Here is a 21,534-nt window from a genome sequence, read left to right on the forward strand (position 1 = left end):
AAGCTTACCACCGGTGGAGATTAATATGTTTGTCCCTCTACTTTTATGTTTTACCATCGTCTGACGTTTCAACACCATTGATATATTTTATTTATTTTAAATTTATTAACCACCGTATATGGAAAGGATAATCGTCAAGGCTTGTGCAGTGTGCTTGTTCGAATGACCGTGCAACAAAATTTGTGAGTCAGAAAATGCAGTCAAAGGATGTTAATTTACGAGCCACCGTATTTGGGACACCAATATTTTGCAAAGAATAACTCATTAATGAGGGTGACCTCGCACGAACCGAATCTCGTTGACTTGTTATTGATTCATTATGGTTAAAATTTATGAACATCACCAGAGTGTCTTCATTGCAGTTTCAATTCATATTTATTATTGTATTTCAAATCTCGTGGACTTTTAATTTCTGCTGACATTCTTTCTTTTTCTTCGAAAAGTAAATAAAACCCAAATCCAGCAAATTAAATGTCGTCAATGTATCACTTGTTTTAACCCATATTTTACAACGTACATTCTACCGGTCATTCACTCCCAGAATCTATGGCTTTACCGTCCGGTCTTTTTCCCTCGGGGGCGAACATTTAATGTCTTTCTTCAAATCGCTGCTCAGCGAAATAAAGACGATTTTATCGTTCATTGACTCCACCGCCGAACTCCAGCTACCTTAAGCGGCCGTCCCTGACAGCGTCGGCCACACTGGACGATTGAGATAAATAATCAAAGATTGTCCAGTTACGGACCCGCGCGAGTGGCCTATCCGGTCCATTTTTGGCCCGACGCCCGACGCGGCAGCGTGCGGGAAGATCATCCTCCGAAGTGCGTCCGAAGATAGAGGTAAAAATAAAAACAAACCGAAATGATGTATAAAAAAAACCTCACCGCACACACCAAGCCAACTTCTCGCGCGCTCGGTTTTGAAGGACCGTCATGGCAAAAGCACTCATGGCGTTCAAGTGGCTCCGGGAGTTCGTCTGTCACTCGTCACGGCCTACACGCCGTGGCCTCCCGGCCTCTAAATCGGGAAGGTGAGTGGCATTAGACGGGATAACCCGGACCCGTGGCTGGGTCTGTCGCTCCCCGAGAACAACGCCACACATTGTCACCCACGAGCGGGAGGCGGGAACGGTGACGACGAAGAAGAAGAACCGATCCCACCCTCAGCATCCGCCGCGTTTTCGCGTAATCAAGAGAAGGTTCCGGCCAACGGTGGGAACGTACCGAGTAGGTGTAAATGATACATTCGCGAATTTCTAGCCCCCTGGTACACACTCACACACATCTACAGGGACAGTGGAGGAGGTGGGTGGTGAGACGGGTGGCAGAAGAACCGCAACCGTTTGCGGGAACCGGCGAACCTCGGCTTGCCTAGAGAGACATCCATTAGACCCCGGCTGATTTATGCACTCGACGAGATTACGAGCTGCTTGAACCGTGCTTGTTTGTTTGTGCTCCCAACCCCCTACTCCCCCCCCATCAGGTTAATTTTATCTCGGGAAGGTTCTTCCTTTCCGAGAGACCGCGGCATTTATTTATTTACGCACAGACTGGCGTGATGTTCGCCCGACGCCGAAAGGAAAGTGGAAAGAAAGTTTCCGAACCTCAAGGCGGTGCACATCAAAACATGAAAACTGGTTGGAATGCTAATCTCGGGTGGGGCGAGAAGTTTCCTCCCAAACCTCCCACCTGTTTGGAGGTTTTTGCTCACGTAAGCCGTGTCCAACATGGAATTAGGATCGTTTGTTGTAGGAAGCGTATTGAGTAGTCAAGCGAATTTTGATCCAAGGCGAGGACGATTTTATACTATTTTATTCCTTTCTATGTAGACAAAAGCGGGTCGCTTCCATAATTTGGTGACAGTAGGAAATAAATAACGGATTGAATAGGGGAAACCGATATGGATGGAGTGAGAAAAACGCCTTCGCAGTCAAATTTTGCATTCGCAATCAGTTTCAAAGAAGTTATTGATGGTATCAAGTGGTTTATTTAAATTCATTTGCACAATGAAAATGTTTCATAGGTAAAGCAGATATGGAAAAACACAGATTTCAAGTACACTGAAGAACACAATTAAAAATACTTATTATGTGAATGTTATCCAAAATGCGTTTAATTTTTTATTGTCCAAAATACTTTCCAACCTAGAAATGCTAGAGTAAATTCTTTGACTCTAGAACAAAGTTTTGCCACCCCGCAACTAAAGGTTTGGTAGATTCTTTAGTTTAAAAGTACATTAAAAATGTGCCGGGACAAAACACTCCCAGCGCAATCATCATTACGATAAGAAAACAGAACTTGTCGTAAAGTTTTATTTGGCAAATTAAAGTTACTCATGTTGCGTCGCGGACAATAAGCAATAAACATAAATAACATTTTCTCACCCCGTTTCGCTTGCCAATTTTACGGTGACATCGAACACACATAGCTCAACACCCCGTCGGTACCCCCTTCCCAACGGGAAGGTGAAGCAGTTTAACACTTTGTTATGTGTGTAAACTTGCTGAAAATATATTTATAAAAAAAAGGAAAGGAAATGGAAGGACCGGCGCCGGTAAAAGCAAAAATGTGTTTGGCCTGTTAGCACACCCACCGTCGCGTGTTTGAGAGCTTCCGCCTTCGGTTTACCGAGCTGAAGAAATATCACCAAGGAATATAGGGAGGAAAAAGACCCAACAAGTTGAGAAGGGAGTTGAAACGAGGAAAGTTTCACAAGCGCAATGGAGAAAAGTATCTCATAATTGTATGACAAAAGTGTGCGCTCGCACAATTAGAGTCGATTTTTCATGGCAAACCCCATGGCACGTCGATCGGCGGCGTTTACTTCCCAACTTGACGCCAAGCTTTTTGCGGTGGAGTTCGCCATTTTCGCTTCATCTTCCCCCCTGCTTCACTTGCGGTGGTTCAGAAAAAGGGCCAAATGCCAGCCCGAGCCTGACAGGTTGAAGGTTTTGTACGCCCGTACCGCCACATTCGGTGGGAGTCCGGTTGCCTGCCTAGGCGGAAGATTATTAACAAATACGATTGTCACTTAACCAAATTGGCATTCCGTGCGCGCGCTCGTGGGTCGAACGCGGATGGCGCATATTGCACAAGTCCACCGCCAACACGGCCCGGGCGACATCTTCCTGCAGCGTTGTGCATCGGCCGGGATTGAAAGCATAAACTATTGCTGTTTATAACGCGGTCGAGAAGGGGTTTGGAAAACGGGGGGTTTGAGGCTGTGCAATATTATAACATATGCGTTGCAAATGGGACCCTCATTAAGCGGTACTTGCATTCGGTACGTTTTTTGCCGAACGATGTAGGAAGTTAAATATGTTTTCCTACGTGCCATTCGTTACTTCCCTGAGGAAGCCAGAAAAGGTTTTTAACAAACTTGAAGTCCTTGGAATATTTCACATTTACCAAAATTATCTACTTTCCGTTCATATTAAAGTTATACGAAACAAAATTATCCAAAACAGAGACAATCTATTTTACAAGTCAGTCAGAGAAAACTCCCAAATCGCAATATCACCATTAACCATACTGAAATTCATTGAAACAATGAAATCAAATACAACACGTCCAATAAAACATTTGTGCTGCCGAGAAAACGATTAAATCACTCTATTGCTTTGTAAATAGGAAGTCGAGTTTAAACTTAAGCAACAAACTGTTGTTGTATAAATCACTCATAAGACCCTTACTGCTCTACGCGTCACCTTTTTGGAGTACATGCGCGGCGGTACACTTACAGAAGATGCAAGTCTTCCAAAATAAATGCCTCAAAAAGATACTCAACTTGCCGCCGCGGCACAGTTAAACATGACATTCATTGGAAAACATCAATGAAAAAAATTAGTTGTTACACAAAGGAACTAAGTAGCAAGTACAAGATGAAATGCCAAACAAATCAGAACTACTTACTGAACTCATTGTTCAATAAACGCCAAATGCGTGTAATAGTCCGTATATTAGTTGTTAATCATTGTTATTATCATTATTTTGTTTATTTGTTGTAAGTTGTGCATGTCTTTTTTTTCTTCTTCTTTTTTATTAGGTTAAGGTTAGGGTTGTAAATCAAAAGCAACTGAAAGTTTTTTTTTATTTTTTCCCTTAGTTACATTTTTTTATCTAATCTAACTTGTCAATATGATCACTGATCATCGATATAATTTTAAAATGTCGAGTTGAGGATATGTATGCAGTACCGAGAAATCACTAAGATACAAATATTGTAGAAACATTATCTTAAATAAAACAAACTGAAACTGAAACTGAAACTATACGAAACAAAATTACAAATTTTTTACGTTAAAAACGGCTGATTATGTCCAAAATAAACTATTGTTGCAATCATGTCGATGAACATATTTTTTAATGGTTCAACTTGATCACTTGTTATTCTTCAAAAGAATTTATCACAAGTCAGTTAAAAAACCGCTGTTATTAAATCGCCCTGACCTACAAAAACGTTGTAAATATGATCCACTTTTAACATTATACCATAGATCGAGCTGGCATTTAATTGTTTTTCCTATCGCAACACTTGATTTTACCTTGAGCCGCAACCGTAAAGCAATGATAAAAATGCATCCACTCCCGTTAACCCAATTATCAGCTGAACTAATCCAATAAAACAACTGGCCACCCTCTGCTTACGGCTTGAAACCGAACCGACGCACCCTTTCATCTGGTGCAGTTTTATTATCTCTGGCAAAGTGTCCCAAACCCGGGCTCGATTTCATTCTCCACCCATAATACCTAGGAGGGGGGGAGCATAAGACAATGTAATAGATTTCCAGCAGATGGACGACAAGATGGCTTCGGGAAAAGTTAAGCCAGATCTCCGCATCGTAGAATTAACAAATGGAGTCGAAAGAATGAATTCATAATAATTTTCGACTTCGCATCATAAATCTTCCAGCTGGACGCTGTCGAGGAAAACCGGCGGGGGTTCTCCGGGCGGATTAATCCCAAAAAACGAAAAAATAAAAACTTAAATTTGTTTGACCTACTCAACAATTTGAAGGTTTTCAACTCCATCCTCCATCCAAAATGCGTTTTCCCTTGGGTTCGTAAGGCCTGAAGGCAACGCGGAGCGACAGAATTAGGTCTCCGGTAAGCCCATTTCAGGCACGCGCGTGGCTGCGTCGCAAAGAAAAGCGTATCATTTCCTCCCACCCCCCGAAACGAATGCAGATCCAACTAATTCGACAAAAACCCGCCAGACGAAACAATGGAACACAATTTCACACGCCGTTCGTTATCGGGTTGGCTTTCCGCCGTGAGTTGGGGCTTTAGTCGGGTCGAAAGACGGGTCGCCAAAAGCAGAAGAACCTCACTGTGAGCCCATGGAGGGTCCCATCTCAGGTCGCATCTCGATCCTTCAACTGGGTCATCGCTAATGAAACGCAAGCGTACTCGGGGCAGCTGCGCAAACACGTCCGTACACGCAAACCGAAACAACGACCAGAGAGAAACCTGCACTTGTCCCTGACAATGACTCTGAGCCAACTCAACTTCTGTTGCAACTGAACGCACGTGCATCGCTGTTGCAACGGGCGTGTTTGTGTCACTGTCATTAGCGATTGTTTATTTTGATTCATTCCGGTGCTGATAGACGCGGCTAATGGTGGTCGCATGCAGCAGAAATGGCTTGCTTTCCTTTTTTTCTTTTCAACCCTTCAACCTATCAACATTTCAACAACCCCGGGGAAACGGCAACAATGGCAATGTCAAATTGTATCATGCAGCGGACCTCCGGTAGGGTTAATAACAACTTCCTTCCCGTGTTGTGCGATTTGCATTTTTATCTGATCGTTTTGTGATAGTTTGATAACAACACGCACGCACACAAAACCGTAAACAAATGTGATTGATGATGATGGTGGTGGAAGGAAGAAATGAATCAAAACACAACCGAGAAATGGTTTGTGTATATTAAAAAGTCGAAAACGCCCTTAGCGAACGAAATATTGTTCATCATTTGATTCGAGAAGACGATACATTTTTATCAAGCTCAACTAGACCAACGATGCCCTCCGAACCCGAATCGGTTTGATTTATTTTCCTCCACGCTCCGCATCGAACACTTTCCACGCGCCTGGGGTTCGTCGTCTGGCGCAGCGTGCAGCTCGTTTGTTATTTATCAAAACGACTCCCGGGGGCGGGGGGGGAGGCCACAGAATCAGTTAATGTTTCCAGCCTAATGATGTGCGTGGGAATTCCTCCGCGATGGGGTGGATTTGTTTTCCTTTTTTCATCACTTTGTTTCTTCGGGTTGCGTTTCGGTATTGTTTTTCCTTCTAGTTTCATTCTTGTGCAATCTGAATCGTTCGATCGAGGCGGACCAGAACAATATTAATGATGCTGCCGGCGCGTCACAACTCAATCACGGCGCGCTGTTGTTGAAATTGTCCTTATCTTATATTTTACTTACTTTTTTGCATTTGGCCAACTTTTCATCACATCCGATCGGCAACACGTCCGGGAAATCTCTAGCCCCAGAAGTGCTTTCAGCACCTCGTATTTTCTACCCTATGGTGACCTTTTCCTTCCAACACCCCTCCCCTCTCGAATGCTTCCGAGCAGACTTTTGTTTGGAGCACTCAGTTCAAGTTTGATCAATGACTGTTTGTTGCCGAGCTTCAGATTTTTCTCCACCCATCTCGTTTGCTTTTCCTACGCCCAAACGCCCTTATTCTACATATCAAGTGTTCTTCTACATCTCAACTCTTGTGTGAATGTGTGTCTTTGTGTGTGTGTACCCACCACCTCTTGGGTGGGAAAGTGAAAGGAGGCTAAAACCTAGCCCACGGCATGGAAGCTTCCCATTTGGAAACACCTTACCGTTTATTGTTGGACGCGGTTGGAAGGTGGAAGCATCATGCACCGTGAAGGAAAATAAGAAGAAGGAGAAGAAGAAGAAGAAGAAGAAGAAGCAAATGAAACGGGTTTTCTTCTAAGTTCCGTGCGCTTCTTTATCGTCCCATCGTTGGGGGGTTCTATGAAATTAACCGACGATGATGATCAGCAACGCGGAGAACATTAGCAGAGTTTAGTGATCTCAACATTGCGGGCAAACGTTCGTTGTTGGATGGAAAAATACCCACATTGGATGGTCAATATCCTCCAAGGTGGAATTTTACACAATCTTTCCAAATTAATTTGAGAAAATTGAAACAGAATCTCGTCGAATATAAAGTGAATTGACATAATATTCAATTATACTATTTTTCTTCTACCTTGACAAAGAAGTAGGCATCGCTGGAAAGGTTACGTGAAAAAAAAAACAACGAAGCTCGAAAAGTCATTGCCTACCTAGAAGCCCCTCGAAGGGAGTGTGCTTTTGAAGGAGGATCGACGGTGGGGAATGCATACATGTTTCGTAAAAGAGACACATATGACTTCTCGTGTTGTGTAACATTCGCTAAGGAATCGGCCGGCTCGGACGGTGGGATGAAAAGGCGAGTGACGTTCTCTCCGACGGTTTTTTGTTTTGTTTTCTTCCTTTCAATCCGACACCCAAAGGTTCAACCCTCACCAAACGGTTGAACGTCGTGTCGCTTCTCTCCGCGTGCACGTTGTTCTGCTTCGGGTAGTACGGTATCCTATTGCTATCTAATTACGAACCGCGCAAGCCCCGTTACAGGCCCACCAGACTTCCTCCCCCTTCCACTCTCGCCCGCGGTTCGATATGTGAAGACATTTTCATTCTTGAAAACGAGAAACCCACCTTCCCGACAGTTGTTGCGCTGAAAACGGGCGTGCTTCCCCGTTTGGGTTCGGCCGCACGACGCGCCCCGAACGTCAATAATGACATTTGCAGTTTGACAAGCTGTCCCGTTGCATTGTTTACCTTTTGTGGTGCCGGCGGTGGTTGGCTTTGCGCTCTCGCCGGGGTTCACTTAAACGATTTAGCCAAATTATAACCCGCGCAAGCAGCCCCTTCCCGAGTGTGGAGTCTGCAATTGCTGCACCCTGTGCGCGGTGCGTAATCCGGAAGCGGGCGCAACAAAGGCATAAATTAAACCAACCCAAAGCGCACGCAACCATTGGACTCGGCTGCAGATTGGACTCATTTGGTCCTACGCGAACCTCGCTCTGATGGGTTCTGATTTCTTTCTTTTCCCCCACCCAAACGGGGCTTCAAGCGGGCCGTCCAGAATAGAAATGGAATTTGAGAGCTCCATTGCACGATCGAGATTGCGTTTCCGATCGTTCGAAAGGGACTTTAATGCTTCGCTTGTTTATTTCTCCGCGTGTTTCTATTTTCAGCAAACCGCAAGAATAAGTAGCAATTTAGAGCACACGCAATGCGAAGTATCTACACCACCGTGCGCCTTTGCGTGTGGTATTCCGCCTATTATTTGTGGAGATTTTAGCAAAGACATAAACGATCCAAAAGCGACGAACCGGAAAAAGGCGGAGAAGCAGACAGGTTCTGTCATTTTTTCAACCTCAATTATTGTTATAGTTTGTTTTAGTTGTTTCTTCCTGTTTAATATCTACTTTGGAAAATATACAAATATTTAAACAAGCAAATACTTTTTCCTATCTTTAAAATTAAGTTGGAATTAATTTCTATAGTATTTTACAATATTTACCAGTTTATAGAATCTTATTATCTCATAGCGTGAAACTCAAACTTACAACACATTACACAAAGTTGAGCTTTATCTGCAGACAAACAACATTTAACGGTTGAACGGTTTTTTAAGATAAATCACCGGTAATTACAACAACATGAAAAAATAACCCTATTCATTTCATTACGCCACGCGGAACACTTGAAAATGTAAACCAACCCAGAAAGACCGAAGGCTGGTTTTGTTTTTAATTAACAAAGCAAAAAACTACCGCCCTGATTCTGAGACGCACGCGGACTGCGTCAGAAGGCGGGAAAATGTGAGAAAAATATCTTTCACCTCCTCCTTGGTTTTTCGCTCCCGGGTGGTTTTTCGAAGGCCTTCCGCCCTCCCGCTCTACCTGTTACTATTTTCTATCTAAATTATTACCTTCGAAAACCGAAGGCAGATGTTGCTACATTCCGAACGGGGGTCTGATGCCCAGACATTTGGAACATAATTACTTACACCACCGAAACACTGTTATTCGTTATTCGCGCGCGTTAGGGTGGCCTCATGGAAAATAAAAAAGGAGACGAGGAAAAACAAAAGCGAACGCTGCCAAATTCCACTCGCCGAACGGGGTTAATTCGATGACTTCGACGCTTGACGAAAGCGCAAGATGAAACAAAGTAATCTAACCCACCAGCATAAAACTGCAACCGGCCGGTTTGGCGCAATAAACCCCAATTCCTAAACGGTCCCGCTGTTGAACGTTTCATTTCATCCGACCAATTTGAAGATCGCCACGGAGCGCCGAGGGAAATTGGCTTGGCCACTTTCGAGTTCATCGGTTCACGCGAGTGGAAAGTGATCGTTAGATTGAAAACGATCAGCTTCCGTTTTAGGTCGTTTTTCGTGTTGTGTGTGTGTATGTGTGTGTGTTTGGGTTTTTTTTGTTTATGACCATCTTGTAAACCATTTGCTTCCTCTTTAAAAGAAAGCTGCCGGGCAAACACGAACAGTGGCCAATGGGGGATGTACGAAATAAATAGAGAAAAAAAGTAAAACACCCTCGATTGCAAGCTCGAACAGGCTTCGGAAAATGAGAGGAAAATTTTGCGAGTCATATGCGCCTTATTACGTACCACGTCTGATGCATTGCAACTTTGTATTTTTCCATCACACACCGAACGCATCGGCATTACTCTCCTAAATCTTTAGAAATAAAAAAGGTCCGTGGAAAAATAGACATGCCAAAAGGAAGAAAAAATGGGGGGATGATGCTACCTTTACCTTTTCCACCCCAAAGTATGGCGTCATCGATAATCAGATAATTGGATCTTGATTGCTATTATTTTCTAAGTTGCGTCATCAAAGCAGACGACCGGGGCATTCCCAGCGAAGCGGCTCGTTGTGGATCAAATGGTCTGTGAAACCTTTTCACCTTGTTTTACATTTCTCGTCAGTCAGTTTGATGTTCGGGTTCGGTTTTTCGCGGCCGGTTAAATTATTATTTCCAGCTCTAAATGGTTTGCGTAAGAAAACTTGCTGCAACAGCAGAGATGGTAAGGCAGACGCACTTGTTCGTATGAGAAATACCGCGAAAGCTGGGGCATCACTCATTTAGTTTAGATGCTCCAAGGGCAATTAACATATTATAATTAAGGTTACATTCACATCGGTCGAAGGGGAGCAAAACACCAGTTATGTTTAGGTTGGTCAAATTGTTAACTGAATTTAAATGCGCAGATAAATAAATAATACGCCACGATCAAACTGATAGGATATCTTTACGATCAATGAACGTTAGAGTTGTATAAATTGAATCGAAATGGATTGAAAGACGTTTTATAATGAAATAAAATTCGTACGAAACATCTTCGCATCATAAACCAATCAAACAAAAAATAACAAAATATCAAGCTACAGATCAGATGGAAATGAAGAATTTTAAACTACAAATGAAAAGTAATTAAATTAAAAATCAAAAGAAGCAATACGCCCAGGCTGTTAATTCTGAAAAAATAATAAAAATCAAAAGATAGTAAATATATCATTCTTTAAGCTTTGTTTTGGCTACATGAAAGATCTTCTACACCAAACGGGAGTAAAGTTCCCCCCGTCGGGGATCCGCAAACGAAGGTCGCCAGCAAGAACAAAGAAACATCCCAATTATGGCGGGCTGCCGCGGCTAAGCGGAACATTTATGCATCTAAGCACGCATCAGCACCGCCGAACTCGGGTGCATCCGAAGCACTTGCACGCGCACCCCCTTGCATTCCTTCCGAGCTGAATTTCTGCAACTCGAACTCTCGGAGTTCTTCAGACGCGCCATGCCGGTAGATCCCGAAACCGCAAGAGCTTTCGCTTGTGGGGGGCAAGCGAATAAAAAAAAGGGAGGATAGTGCGGGAGTTGGTAAGGTTTAAAATATATTAACCACTCCACTCAACTCCCCCTTGACGCCAAAGAACCGCGCTCCAGAAGAAACGGTAATGATTAAAGCTCAACGCTCCGGTCTTCGTCCTCGGTTTTGCTCTCGTACATGTCGTGTTTTCCACCGTTTTTTTTTCTCTTCCTTCCACCTTCTGAGACCGTTTTTCTTCGCTTTCGGTCGATGGCGTTTCTTGCGCTTACTTGCTTTTCGTTGTTTTTTCTTCCAACCGTACGCCAAAGAATTTTCATTCAGAACTCGTACCGAGACTCGCTTTGGACACTGGGACTCGTTAAACTGTGCCTTCCAGTCCAGGGAGGAAGGGAAGGAGAGACAAATCTCGTCCGCGGGTTGTGGCGCACGCGGTGATCTAGGTTCGGTTTTCATCCAATTTCGTTTCCCTATTGGATTTATCTTCTTGTTAAGTTTCCCTTGTAGTTCACTTTACCTTTTTTTTTTGTTGTTTCGCTTACTCGGTTCTTCACTCCGTGCGGTGCTTTATTTTTACTCTCCTCACGTTAATGAACGTAGAAGTGTCGATGTCATTTGTACAAGTGCTTGTTGATAACTAGCCACGATAAGCCCGTAAAGCACCGGCGGCGCTATTCCAGCTCGTTGCAGAAGGTTGCAGTCGCGGAAAGAACGATCGTTAGCAATGAGGGGAGCACGGGCAAGGGAAGGATCGCTGGGAGCTTGTCGATAGCCCGGGGCAGATAACGAGCTGACGGTTACATAACTTCCACCTCCATAACGATCGGTCTCCCCTTCCGAACCCGGGTGGGACTCCGGAGAGTCGCTCGACAAAGGCCAAACGGCAGATCTCGGGGCAGATCCGGCTGGACCTGCCGACAGTGCAGGCGGCTCGAAGAGGTCAAAGTCTGCGTTTAGGAGTTTCAACCCTTTCCCCCTCGCTGCGGTGGAAAAGTAAGGAGCGTGGCAATGGCGATAAAACACGAGTTCGGAATCGACCCGATCCGGATTCCTCCGCGTGCTCTGGATTGGATTGGCGTTCTCAGCCGAGTTGCTGGCGAGCGGGGGACTGGGGTCTTTCAGGAGATCGGGAGCCCAAACCCCGAGAAGGTCTAACGTCATCGTGTAACGGGGCCTCGATGGGTTGGGCTCGATGAAATATGGTTCGGCTCGTAGGGAAACGAACTGTGAAACAAACGCGGTTATGGCAATGTTGCATCGCGAGCGTATGCACTTCTCGGTTTCAATAGAATCGTAAAATGTGTTCTTTAGATAACTTTCCAAGAAAGCTCCTTTCGAACCATAGTGGAATCTAGTATTGCATCTATTTTAATATTCGGAACTTCTTTCAAGCAATGAAATATAAGTTTTATAACCACATTGTTGGGCTGTTTTCTTATACATTGTATGTTTTCTAAACCAATCTGACTACAATGTTTTGTACAAGAGCAAAGAAATGTATAGACAAATCAATTTTCGTTCTGAATTAAACTAGAGTCTCTTTTTAAAACTATTTCGGATGAACACAGTTTTATACTTAGTTTGTGGATTGTTTCTTTTTCGATATTTTTAAAAACATTTAATGGTTTCTTCTGCTGTTTACCTAAATAATAAATTGGTGTTCCCATAAGTATATCTCATACATCTTAGGTGCATTGGTTCGGTCAGGTTTCGGTTCTCGTTTCGCAGGCCATCAGTTTACTTCCCCCGTAGAGTCTTTGTTCCAAACGACCTCCCGCAACTGACCTGAACTGGAATTTGCCAATGCCGAGGCACCTTACTGTTATTCGAGACGCGAAAACAAACTTCAGCCGTAGATAGAGGCCTGGCCTGGGTCTGTCGTTGCTCTGGTCGCGACCTGACATGATCTAATTATGAGCACACACACCCTGCCCGTGTCAGCATCCCTCGGATTGGTTGGCGAATTACGAAACGTGACTTCACATAACCCTAACGAGTGACTCACCTCGCACCCGGGGTGGGGTGGGGAAAACTGACAGCGGGCCGATGGAAACCGATACCGCTTCTCTCCACCCTCCTCCGGTTGTTGTGGACTCGGCAAATCGATCACTTCACGGCATCGGGGGAAAGAACTTGCTGTTTGCCCTACGGCACGGCATTCAGTGTTACTTTGTAACTCCTAGACAAGTTTGGTGTCCATTTCAATGGCCGGTTGCCTCTTCCCGGGCTCTCGCTTTGAGGTTTGCATTGGCCTGGCGCATAAATAATGCAACCATGATTTGCTAGCCCAAGCCAGGAAGTAGCAGAAGGAGATTATTTCCATTCATTCATTCATCAATCGTGTAATGAGTTTTCAGTCGGACCGGAGAATCGATCAATCTGTTCGGTGTAAAACGAGACTTAGTTTTGCGCAATTGTAAGAAAGTGGTCTTAATTTTGTTTGAAAAATAATAGATAATTAATATTTAAATCATACCGTTCACTTTTAACTATGTAATACAGGCTTTGCCTGCCAAATTTGCCTCGAAAGCGGATGATTTTGTCTCTAACGCACGTTATTTTGAAATAGCTCATCAACTGTTGTCTCTAAAGCAACTGGTATTGAAATAGCTCATCGACAGTTGTCTCTAACTCATCTCATTTTGTCGCTAACTCATCTGACTATGTCTCTAACGCATCTGGGTTGCCTCAAGCCGAAAAACAAGAAAAAACCAAAGTAATTATGATAAACCAAACGTATAAAAATTAAATGCAAAATTGTTCAAAAATACTTCAGAATAGCTTTAAAGCATACAAAAACTACAATGTTTATTGTTGTTGGAGTTCTACAACGTATCGTAACCACAATTACTTTGTTTATTCCATAGTTTTCGGCTTGAGACAAACCCAGAAGCGTTAGAGACAAAGTCAGATGAGTTAGAGACAAAAGGAAATGAGTTAGAGGCAATGAGCTATTTCAATACCACATGCTTTAGAGACAACAGTTGATGAGCTATTTCAATCATCGGTGGGTTAGAGCTGTGGCATAACATAGGTGGCAAACCCTGTAAGGTTTACCTAGAGCATGTTTTGAAAGAGTAACACAAACAGGGTTGCTTTTCCCTGGTTATATCTCTTTTCTCACTATTTTTGACATGCAATGGATGATGAAAGTATGGAAAAACCGGCAATTCTCATGACATCGTTCGATTTTTATGTTTCCTTTGATTAATAATCGCCTTCCTGCGGAAGTCACCGTGCACTTGAAGCGGTCGTAACGCTTTCTCCCAAGACGCTGACAATGGCGCTTCAAGCTGACGATTGGCAAACAGTGTCAACCCTGCGCGGTCACATTTAATACCATCCGGGCGGGGACAACCAGAAAATTACAATTATCCGCAACTAAAACTTCCAAAACCGGATGCGACCTTCGTGTGCGGCCTAAATAAATAAATCCACCAAAAAGGGGGATTTGTTTGGGGTCGCAGTCTCTTTCTTTCGGCGTCACCCTCTAGAAAGGTTGTGGCACACAAAAATATACAAAACATAATCGTCACATTTCCGTCTCATGAAGGGAACGAAACGCCGCCACCGGAGTTCCCAGATCTCGGGACGTTTAATTAGACATCGTCGTTTAAGTCGTTTGTTTTTATTAGTTCGTCAAAAAATCAAATGGCCTAATGCCGAAGGCCAGACGACACCCGAACCCTTCCCGCGCGGTTTCTGATCCGCCATTGTTCCGACGATGCTAACTTTAACAATTATCCCTTCATCCCGCCCAATTACCCCGGTACGCCCCGCGCGCCCTACCATGTGCTTAGATTTCACGGTGGAGATTAGAGCGGTCGTATCGGAGTGCCCAGAAAAGCCACTGCGTTGATGTCACGGTCCAATTTTCCACCGCCTCCTATCTGCCCCCCCTTGCCGAGCTTTTCCACAAATCACCAAACGTTACCCCCTTAAATCAATTATTCACTGACACCGTAATCGCATCGGTTGCGCGCCAAGATGTCGTCAGCATATCGTAGGAATCTCGTTGGCTTTCGTGGTGTAAAACCACTAACAAGAAAACGACCACTTGTTTTGAGGTGAAGCAAACACACACACACACACACGTGGCTGAGCTCCCGGAAAACGGCGATTATAGAGCGAACCACCCTAAACTCCAAGAACGTCACGCAATGTTGGAGTTTTTGAAGTGTTTCGACATTAACGGGAGCCGACGTTGCTAGAATAAGTGGTGTTGACAGAGTAAGAGGTCGGTTGACAAACTTTGTTGTTGATTTAGAGTTGTGTTGAAATGTGAAATAGATAAAACAAAACGAACATTAATTTATACTTCAAAGACGTTGCTCATTTATGCTTCATTTATAGACTTTATTTATAAACTTTATTTGTAGACTTTTAAAGTCTTACGGTGCTATTTTATTCGTTCAAAGTCTATGAGTTGTAAGTCATTTATTGTATTGTGTATCGAAGTGGTAATAAAGTCTTTTGTAAATCATTGCATGTGCTTGATGCTTAATTTATAAATTTTATTTAATTTTATTTCCATATCAATTCAAGTTCAAAACTTCCAGTACTTCCCAATCCTTTTTCCAAAACTAATTCAACAGTTTGATATATTTAATATCATTTAAAATATGGCCCTCTAAATCAACTGCAACCCCCTCGATGACTCATACACCAACATGCCGTGAGTACTTTCCTTGCCGTGATTCAATCGAAACCTTCCCTTCGTGCGACACACGGTCCATAACAAATGGGGCCCACCGGGACGCTGGTGGCCGATAACCATCGCCAATTTGCTTCCAGCTGCTGATGCAGATGCATAAAATTGCTGCGACCACCACGAGAACCCCGGCGGACTCTCGAATGTTGGCCGGACGTGAAGTCGCGCCGGCACAAATTGGCTTCACAGAAACACCGACCGACGGGAAGAAAGTAGACTTCATTCGTCGGACGGACTTGACCGTCGGCCATCGGAGTGTCTTCGTCGGTTGCCCCTGCCGGGCCTAATGAGCAGAAATTGATACACTTTTATTGCCCACGTGAGCCGTTTGCCCGCTTGGTCGCTCGGGTGGACGTTTTTCCGCACGGTGGATCATTTTGCTAAACGAGGCAAATAAAAGCTCGTGTCCATCCGCGGGTTTACTCCACCATTTTCCCCGGAGTTTCATCCCCTTTTACAGTCCTCTCGGGAGTCACAAACCCAAAAACTTCTTCTTGCAAGGGGAAAACTTTCGTTCGAGAAGGGAAAAGCTGGACTTCTACACCTCGGTCCATTGCTTTACCAACCGAAACTCTGCACTCAATGATTCATGTACATTTTATAGCCCCAACTTGAGAGATCTTCGGACGGTTTCCGTCGGCTTCAAATTGACATTTTCCCATGCACCAACGCGCCCCAGATGTGGCAACAAGTGAAAAGAAAATATTCTTCTCACCCAAACCTAGACTCCCGATGGCGGTAAAACCCGCGGGCCACCCTTTCTTGCCCTTTTCGGGACCCTCTGGAGTCCTAACCTATGTCTAACGGAGCATGGAATGAACCGACTCACAAAAGTTCGAAACAGAATGAAAAAAAAGGCACCCAAAAAAGAAAAACCATGCCATGAGGGCACAGCAGGGACATGCAAATAGCTCCCGGGCGAGCCTTCGTGTGACTAATTTGTGCTGAATAATTTATGTCAAATCACAGTTGTGACAGTAGGGCACCTTCTGTAGGTCGGGAGCATTGTAACAGTGTTGATTCGGAGTCTGCATCACCGGAGTCTGACATCTTACGAACACCCTTTAGGCTATTCACTCTTTGCGTTGTAGATTTATGTTTGCTGTGCACATTGTAAAGATCAGCGGGAAACATTAAAATTATAAGCACAAACATATTCAAACCTAGGATGTTTTGAAATGTTTCTTAAAATGTTAGTTAACGATCCTATCGAAACTAGCAATATTTTCTATTTTATTTCCAAAAGTTGATAAGTCTTTTCCCTGCTATTCGTAACACAAACTCCTACTTGAGAGTTAGAATTGCTAATAATGAACCTAACCGGAGAAAGTAATTCGGCTTATCTGGGTCATGTAAGCCCAGGACAATCGACAAAACCTACGCTCGGTTTAACCCAAATTTGCCTGCCGCTGGTGAGAAATTGAGTCCAAGTGTTTCAATGTCAAACAAATTGAGCCATTGACACAGTGTCTCGTTGGTTGGGATTTTCTTCTTTGTGCATGCTGTCTCCCCAGTTCCCCTCCAATATCCCGCTGACGCGACCCGGAGCGAGAAAGTGTTAATTTTTAACAAAACAGCACCATTTCACTCAGGCCTCAATTGACTTTCCTTCCGATCATAAACGGAACTCATAAACGAAAACCGTACCGACACAGACCTAGCCTTACCATTTGGTTTCCTTTTCTCTTTCAGGTGAGTTCACTGCCGCGGATAAGTATTACACAAGTAAGTAGCCGCAACGCGCGAGCTCGAGGGGCTCGATTGCGGGAAAGCTTACCTTCAATCCATCACTTTTGTTTATTAGTGGTCTCTTGTGGGATTCGACACAAGATCATACTCCACTCTCACTCCTCCCAAGGCCCAGACCATAACGGTCCGTGGTGATCTTCAATGAACCCTTGGTTGGCGATCGCATTACAAGAGGGTTTCCCATAACTCCGTTCCTTTTTCGCTACAGATGGTGGACCAAAGCTGCGGGGCTGGACCAATGGAGGGATGCAGGATCACCAGTCGACCCTGTCGCGACCCCGCTCGGCCGAGGTCATTACGGCGAACGGCAACGGCAACGGTACGCTGCCGAACGGAAGACACGTCAACGGTGTTGTCACACGCGGACCCGGAGGGCTTCACGAGGACCTCGAGTTTCCGCCCACTCCACGAACGCTGTCGAAAAAGAAGCAAATTGTCTGGATGCGGCCACACGTAAGAAGCCTTTTACATCATCCGATGCTGTCTATGAAACTCTTGTGTAAACATTTCCTTCATCCAACATCCCCAGGATATGTGCGCCAGACCACAGTTTCGGATTGCACCTCCTGGAACGCCACTGACCGCCCGGGAGCTTCCCGAACCGGTCGGCCCGGGAGATCCTAGTTTGCTGGCGGCCCTCGGATGCCTATCACAGTTGCCGCGCCTTCTGGAGCGTGTGGTTCCGCCGGAGCAAACGTTCGATACCGCCAACGGATATTGTGGAATGTTCAAGTGAGTGATCGATCATTATTTACTTTAGAAATTAAATAGCTCCCTTAATGTAACACACTCATTGTTTCACCTTCTTGTCAATCTATTACGATTTTAATTGAATCGTTAACAACGAATGAATAATGCAAGTTTTCCCTCGCATGTTGGACGATTATTCGTCCGTGTTTCTCACGATCGTTGCGCCTAAAGGTAGACTATCCGGGGTTGGCGGGATTGGCTCCAGATGTCTGAAATGCCAGGAATGTCACACTAAACGTACCAGACACTGTACTTTGCACACTCAATAAAAACCTGTTTAATGTTTTTTTCATTACATCAGAACCAACTTCCCCTTTTGAATTTAAATAATAACCAGATTCTCGTATAGTTGCTTTTGAAAACTAAAGCTTGTTTATTATCCTTAAAAGATCGAAGGGCGTTGGTAGTTGTCATGTTGTCTACGTCATTAGCAATTGGGGGATAATTCTCACTTAAAAATGCGTAGGAGTATGCGTGGAATCTATGACTAGTTTGTATCAATTATAGAAATTACCTTAATTAAATGTTTTGTATTGCTAATTAGAACATGGCCCATACCCAGTGGATCTCCATGGGCATTTGGATATTCTAAGTAATCCTTAACCCAGGCATTAGCACTAAGAGAAAAACAAAAAAGCCCTGTCTAACTTATTGGGACACTTTTTGAAGAGTCCTCTAATGTTACGGTGGTTTCAGTAGTTGATGTCGTCGGTATCTTTGTACTGAGTGGATATGGTCCGGCAACGGTCAACGCTTCTTCTAAAGTTTTCTTCCTCGGCAAAGGCGGTGACTCCCACTGCTTGCCCCACGCATGCAAACTGTAGATCAGATATTCCATCATGTGCATCCTCTTTCCATCGATGTAGTGGAAACTAACGGCCAGATTAGAGCAGCAGTTCTTGCCGTATATTGGCTCGTAGTACGAGTATAGGTTGTACCAGTACTCCGGATCGTCCGATACGGAGCCGGTAAGGTGGTCCACAGGCTGAAAGGGTAGGAACCGCTTCCGACCTAGCTCATCCCGCGAGTCTCCAGCCGTGACGTTAACGCCTTCCATGCATTTTCCTTAAATGGTCAAGAAGATACATTTGTAAGAGAAGTGAAAATTGAGAGACAAGGATTTCTTCTACCCAGTTCGAGATCCTCGACTTCACGCTTTAGCGGACAGACCGCCTCATCCTCCAGTGCTTTGTCGTAGAACCGGCGGACCGCTTCCCGGCTCATCACGTACCCAGCTCCGCCGGAAAAGTATCCTTGCTTCACGTAATCCGGATACCGAAACTTGCTCCCAAAGTATATCGGCAGATCGGGCGAGTACGCGTACAAAAAGTAGCGCAAGTTCTCCATCACCACGTACGTATCGTCGTCTGCCTTCAGGAACCAATCGTACCCCTCCAGGTCATGCTCGTAGATGTACCGGAGCGCTTCGCGCGTCTTATTCCACAGACCTTGGCGACCTTCCACAACCGGAAGCGCAATGCTTCCTACCGTCGGATCGGCTACCGAGCTCATAATCAGCAGCTTGTTGCACCGGGCGCCCCAGGTTTGCTGCAGATGAACCACCTTGCTCTGGTGGTTCTCCGGCGTGGTCATAATCCAGCAAAGCACACGGACGCTTTCCGTCAAGTTGATGGACGAACTCGCAGGCGCGGACCAGTTGGTAGACACCAAAAACGAGTGGTGAAGCATCGGCATTCCATGCAGAAGACGAGACAATATCCAACCACAGAGGATCCCCAGCAAGAAATTGCCATACTTGGGAATGAATGATTCTGAAATGTCAAAGATCATCTTAGAACACTTTCGATGTTGAATCGGCTCAGTCAACTCAGATCCATGCATAAATTAATTTATCTTATCAATATACGCATTAATCAGGTTCTTCGCTTCCCACACGAATAAGTTCACGCTGAACGACCTTTGAAGTTCAAAACAGTTTCTCGAATAGGGGAGATTCTTCACAAAGCACACAATTTGCGAATCGAGATTTGCTTAAATCAAACATTTGCATGATCAATGTGCTTCTTCCGAGTGTGAAATTGCACTTAGTATTCTTTCTCTTTTTGAAATACTCACTTTTGTACAATAACTTAAACATTTTCGAATACTGCCTGCGAGTGAGTATCCTAATTCGCTTGATACTCTTTTAAATCAACGTTAGGAAGGACATCTATTCCCCACCGGTTTATCACTAGCTTCTCAACCCTTCGACGTGCTTCACACAGCGTTGGTTAACAAAAGTTAATTGCCTGTTTAACGACGATTGACTCCTTGACCGATAGGCCGCACGGTCGCGAGAGAAGAAGCCATCGTCCGTATGATTGCCTGTTGTTGTTTTTATTTTTCTACTCTCCGGTTAATTAACTTCACCAGCCGAAAAGAATACACTATTGGGCTCGGAGGTTCGTACGAACCGCACCGTACACGGTACCAAACGCGAATGACATAAGCCGAGTGGATCCTAATACACGCCACCGTCCACGAGTCGTGAGCCTCATCCTCCGTTGCCGGGTTTGTCAAACAAACTTGGCGAGGGAGCGAAAGTGAAGAGGTCACAAGTCGTGCATCTGCTCGGTAGGGATGCGCCCGGCTCTCAACCCGATGCTCACCGATCTAATCACAACAGGTCTTCCTCGAGATCGGACGCTGTGTGAGGGTGGGCGGCATCGTGAGGTGACGCATAAAGCAGCAACTCGTCTCCGATTATCGATTAAGTTAGAAAGAAAAGCAAAATCCATCTTCAAACAAAGTCATGGATATCTGCAACACGGATCTCAACACTCATGCCATGCGATGGAGGGGATATCCTTTTTCCTGCCACTGGAACTCTCAGCATGGATGGAGTTCCGGGCATTGGAATACATATACGAACTGGTTGACCTTGGAATATTTTATCTCCTGCCGGCGATGTTAGAAGTTTTAACGGCTTAGACGACAACGCCAGCTCGCTACTTCGGGTAGAATCGCGGAACAGATGCACGCGAAACATCTTCATCTTTTCATTCGCGTAGTATCTCCCGTCAGGTCATTAGGCCATCAATACCCCCTTCGATCATCTCCCACGATGTCGTGACACTTTCGCACATTCGATTTCGATGCTGCTTTCAATGTCACCAAACACCAACGAATGAAAGCAGACTTATGTTTACCCGGTGTACACAATACGTAGCAACAGCATATGCGCTCGAACGTGCCTACTACGACCAGTGATTAAGTAATCGTCTCGAAAATGGTCAACAGCGAATGTGCGAATGGTGGACCATTCGTTGGTGTGTTGCGGTTGTAATTTGTCAACACCACTGACGAGAACCTCGATGGGTCGTACATTATGGCCGACAGGTTGTTGGGCAACGGGAAGTCTGTTTGACGATGAATCTTGATGCTAAATGGCACTTGTCCTTTC

General features: G+C 44.6%; 2 protein-coding genes across 2 annotated transcripts in view; one reads left to right on the forward strand and one right to left on the reverse strand.

Moving 5' to 3' along the window:
- LOC131287269 (calpain-11-like) overlaps nt 1-21,534 on the forward strand; it is a 35,281-nt gene that overhangs the window by 11,054 nt on the left and 2,693 nt on the right. Inside the window, exons 2-4 of the mRNA XM_058316303.1 lie at nt 17,325-17,357; nt 17,590-17,834; nt 17,911-18,113. Of these exons, the coding sequence (XP_058172286.1) occupies nt 17,325-17,357; nt 17,590-17,834; nt 17,911-18,113 (481 nt within the window). The remainder of the gene's footprint in view (nt 1-17,324; nt 17,358-17,589; nt 17,835-17,910; nt 18,114-21,534) is intronic.
- On the reverse strand, nt 18,775-19,922 carry LOC131288835 (glycoprotein-N-acetylgalactosamine 3-beta-galactosyltransferase 1-like). Its single transcript, XM_058318012.1, has 2 exons — nt 19,262-19,922; nt 18,775-19,196 (listed from the first exon to the last, which is right to left on the reverse strand). Exons 1-2 carry the CDS (start codon nt 19,920-19,922, stop codon nt 18,775-18,777), a joined length of 1,083 nt encoding a protein of 360 aa, XP_058173995.1.

The sequence above is a fragment of the Anopheles ziemanni genome, chromosome 3 (genome assembly GCF_943734765.1).
Source record: "Anopheles ziemanni chromosome 3, idAnoZiCoDA_A2_x.2, whole genome shotgun sequence".
Taxonomy (NCBI): Eukaryota; Metazoa; Arthropoda; class Insecta; order Diptera; family Culicidae; genus Anopheles; species Anopheles ziemanni.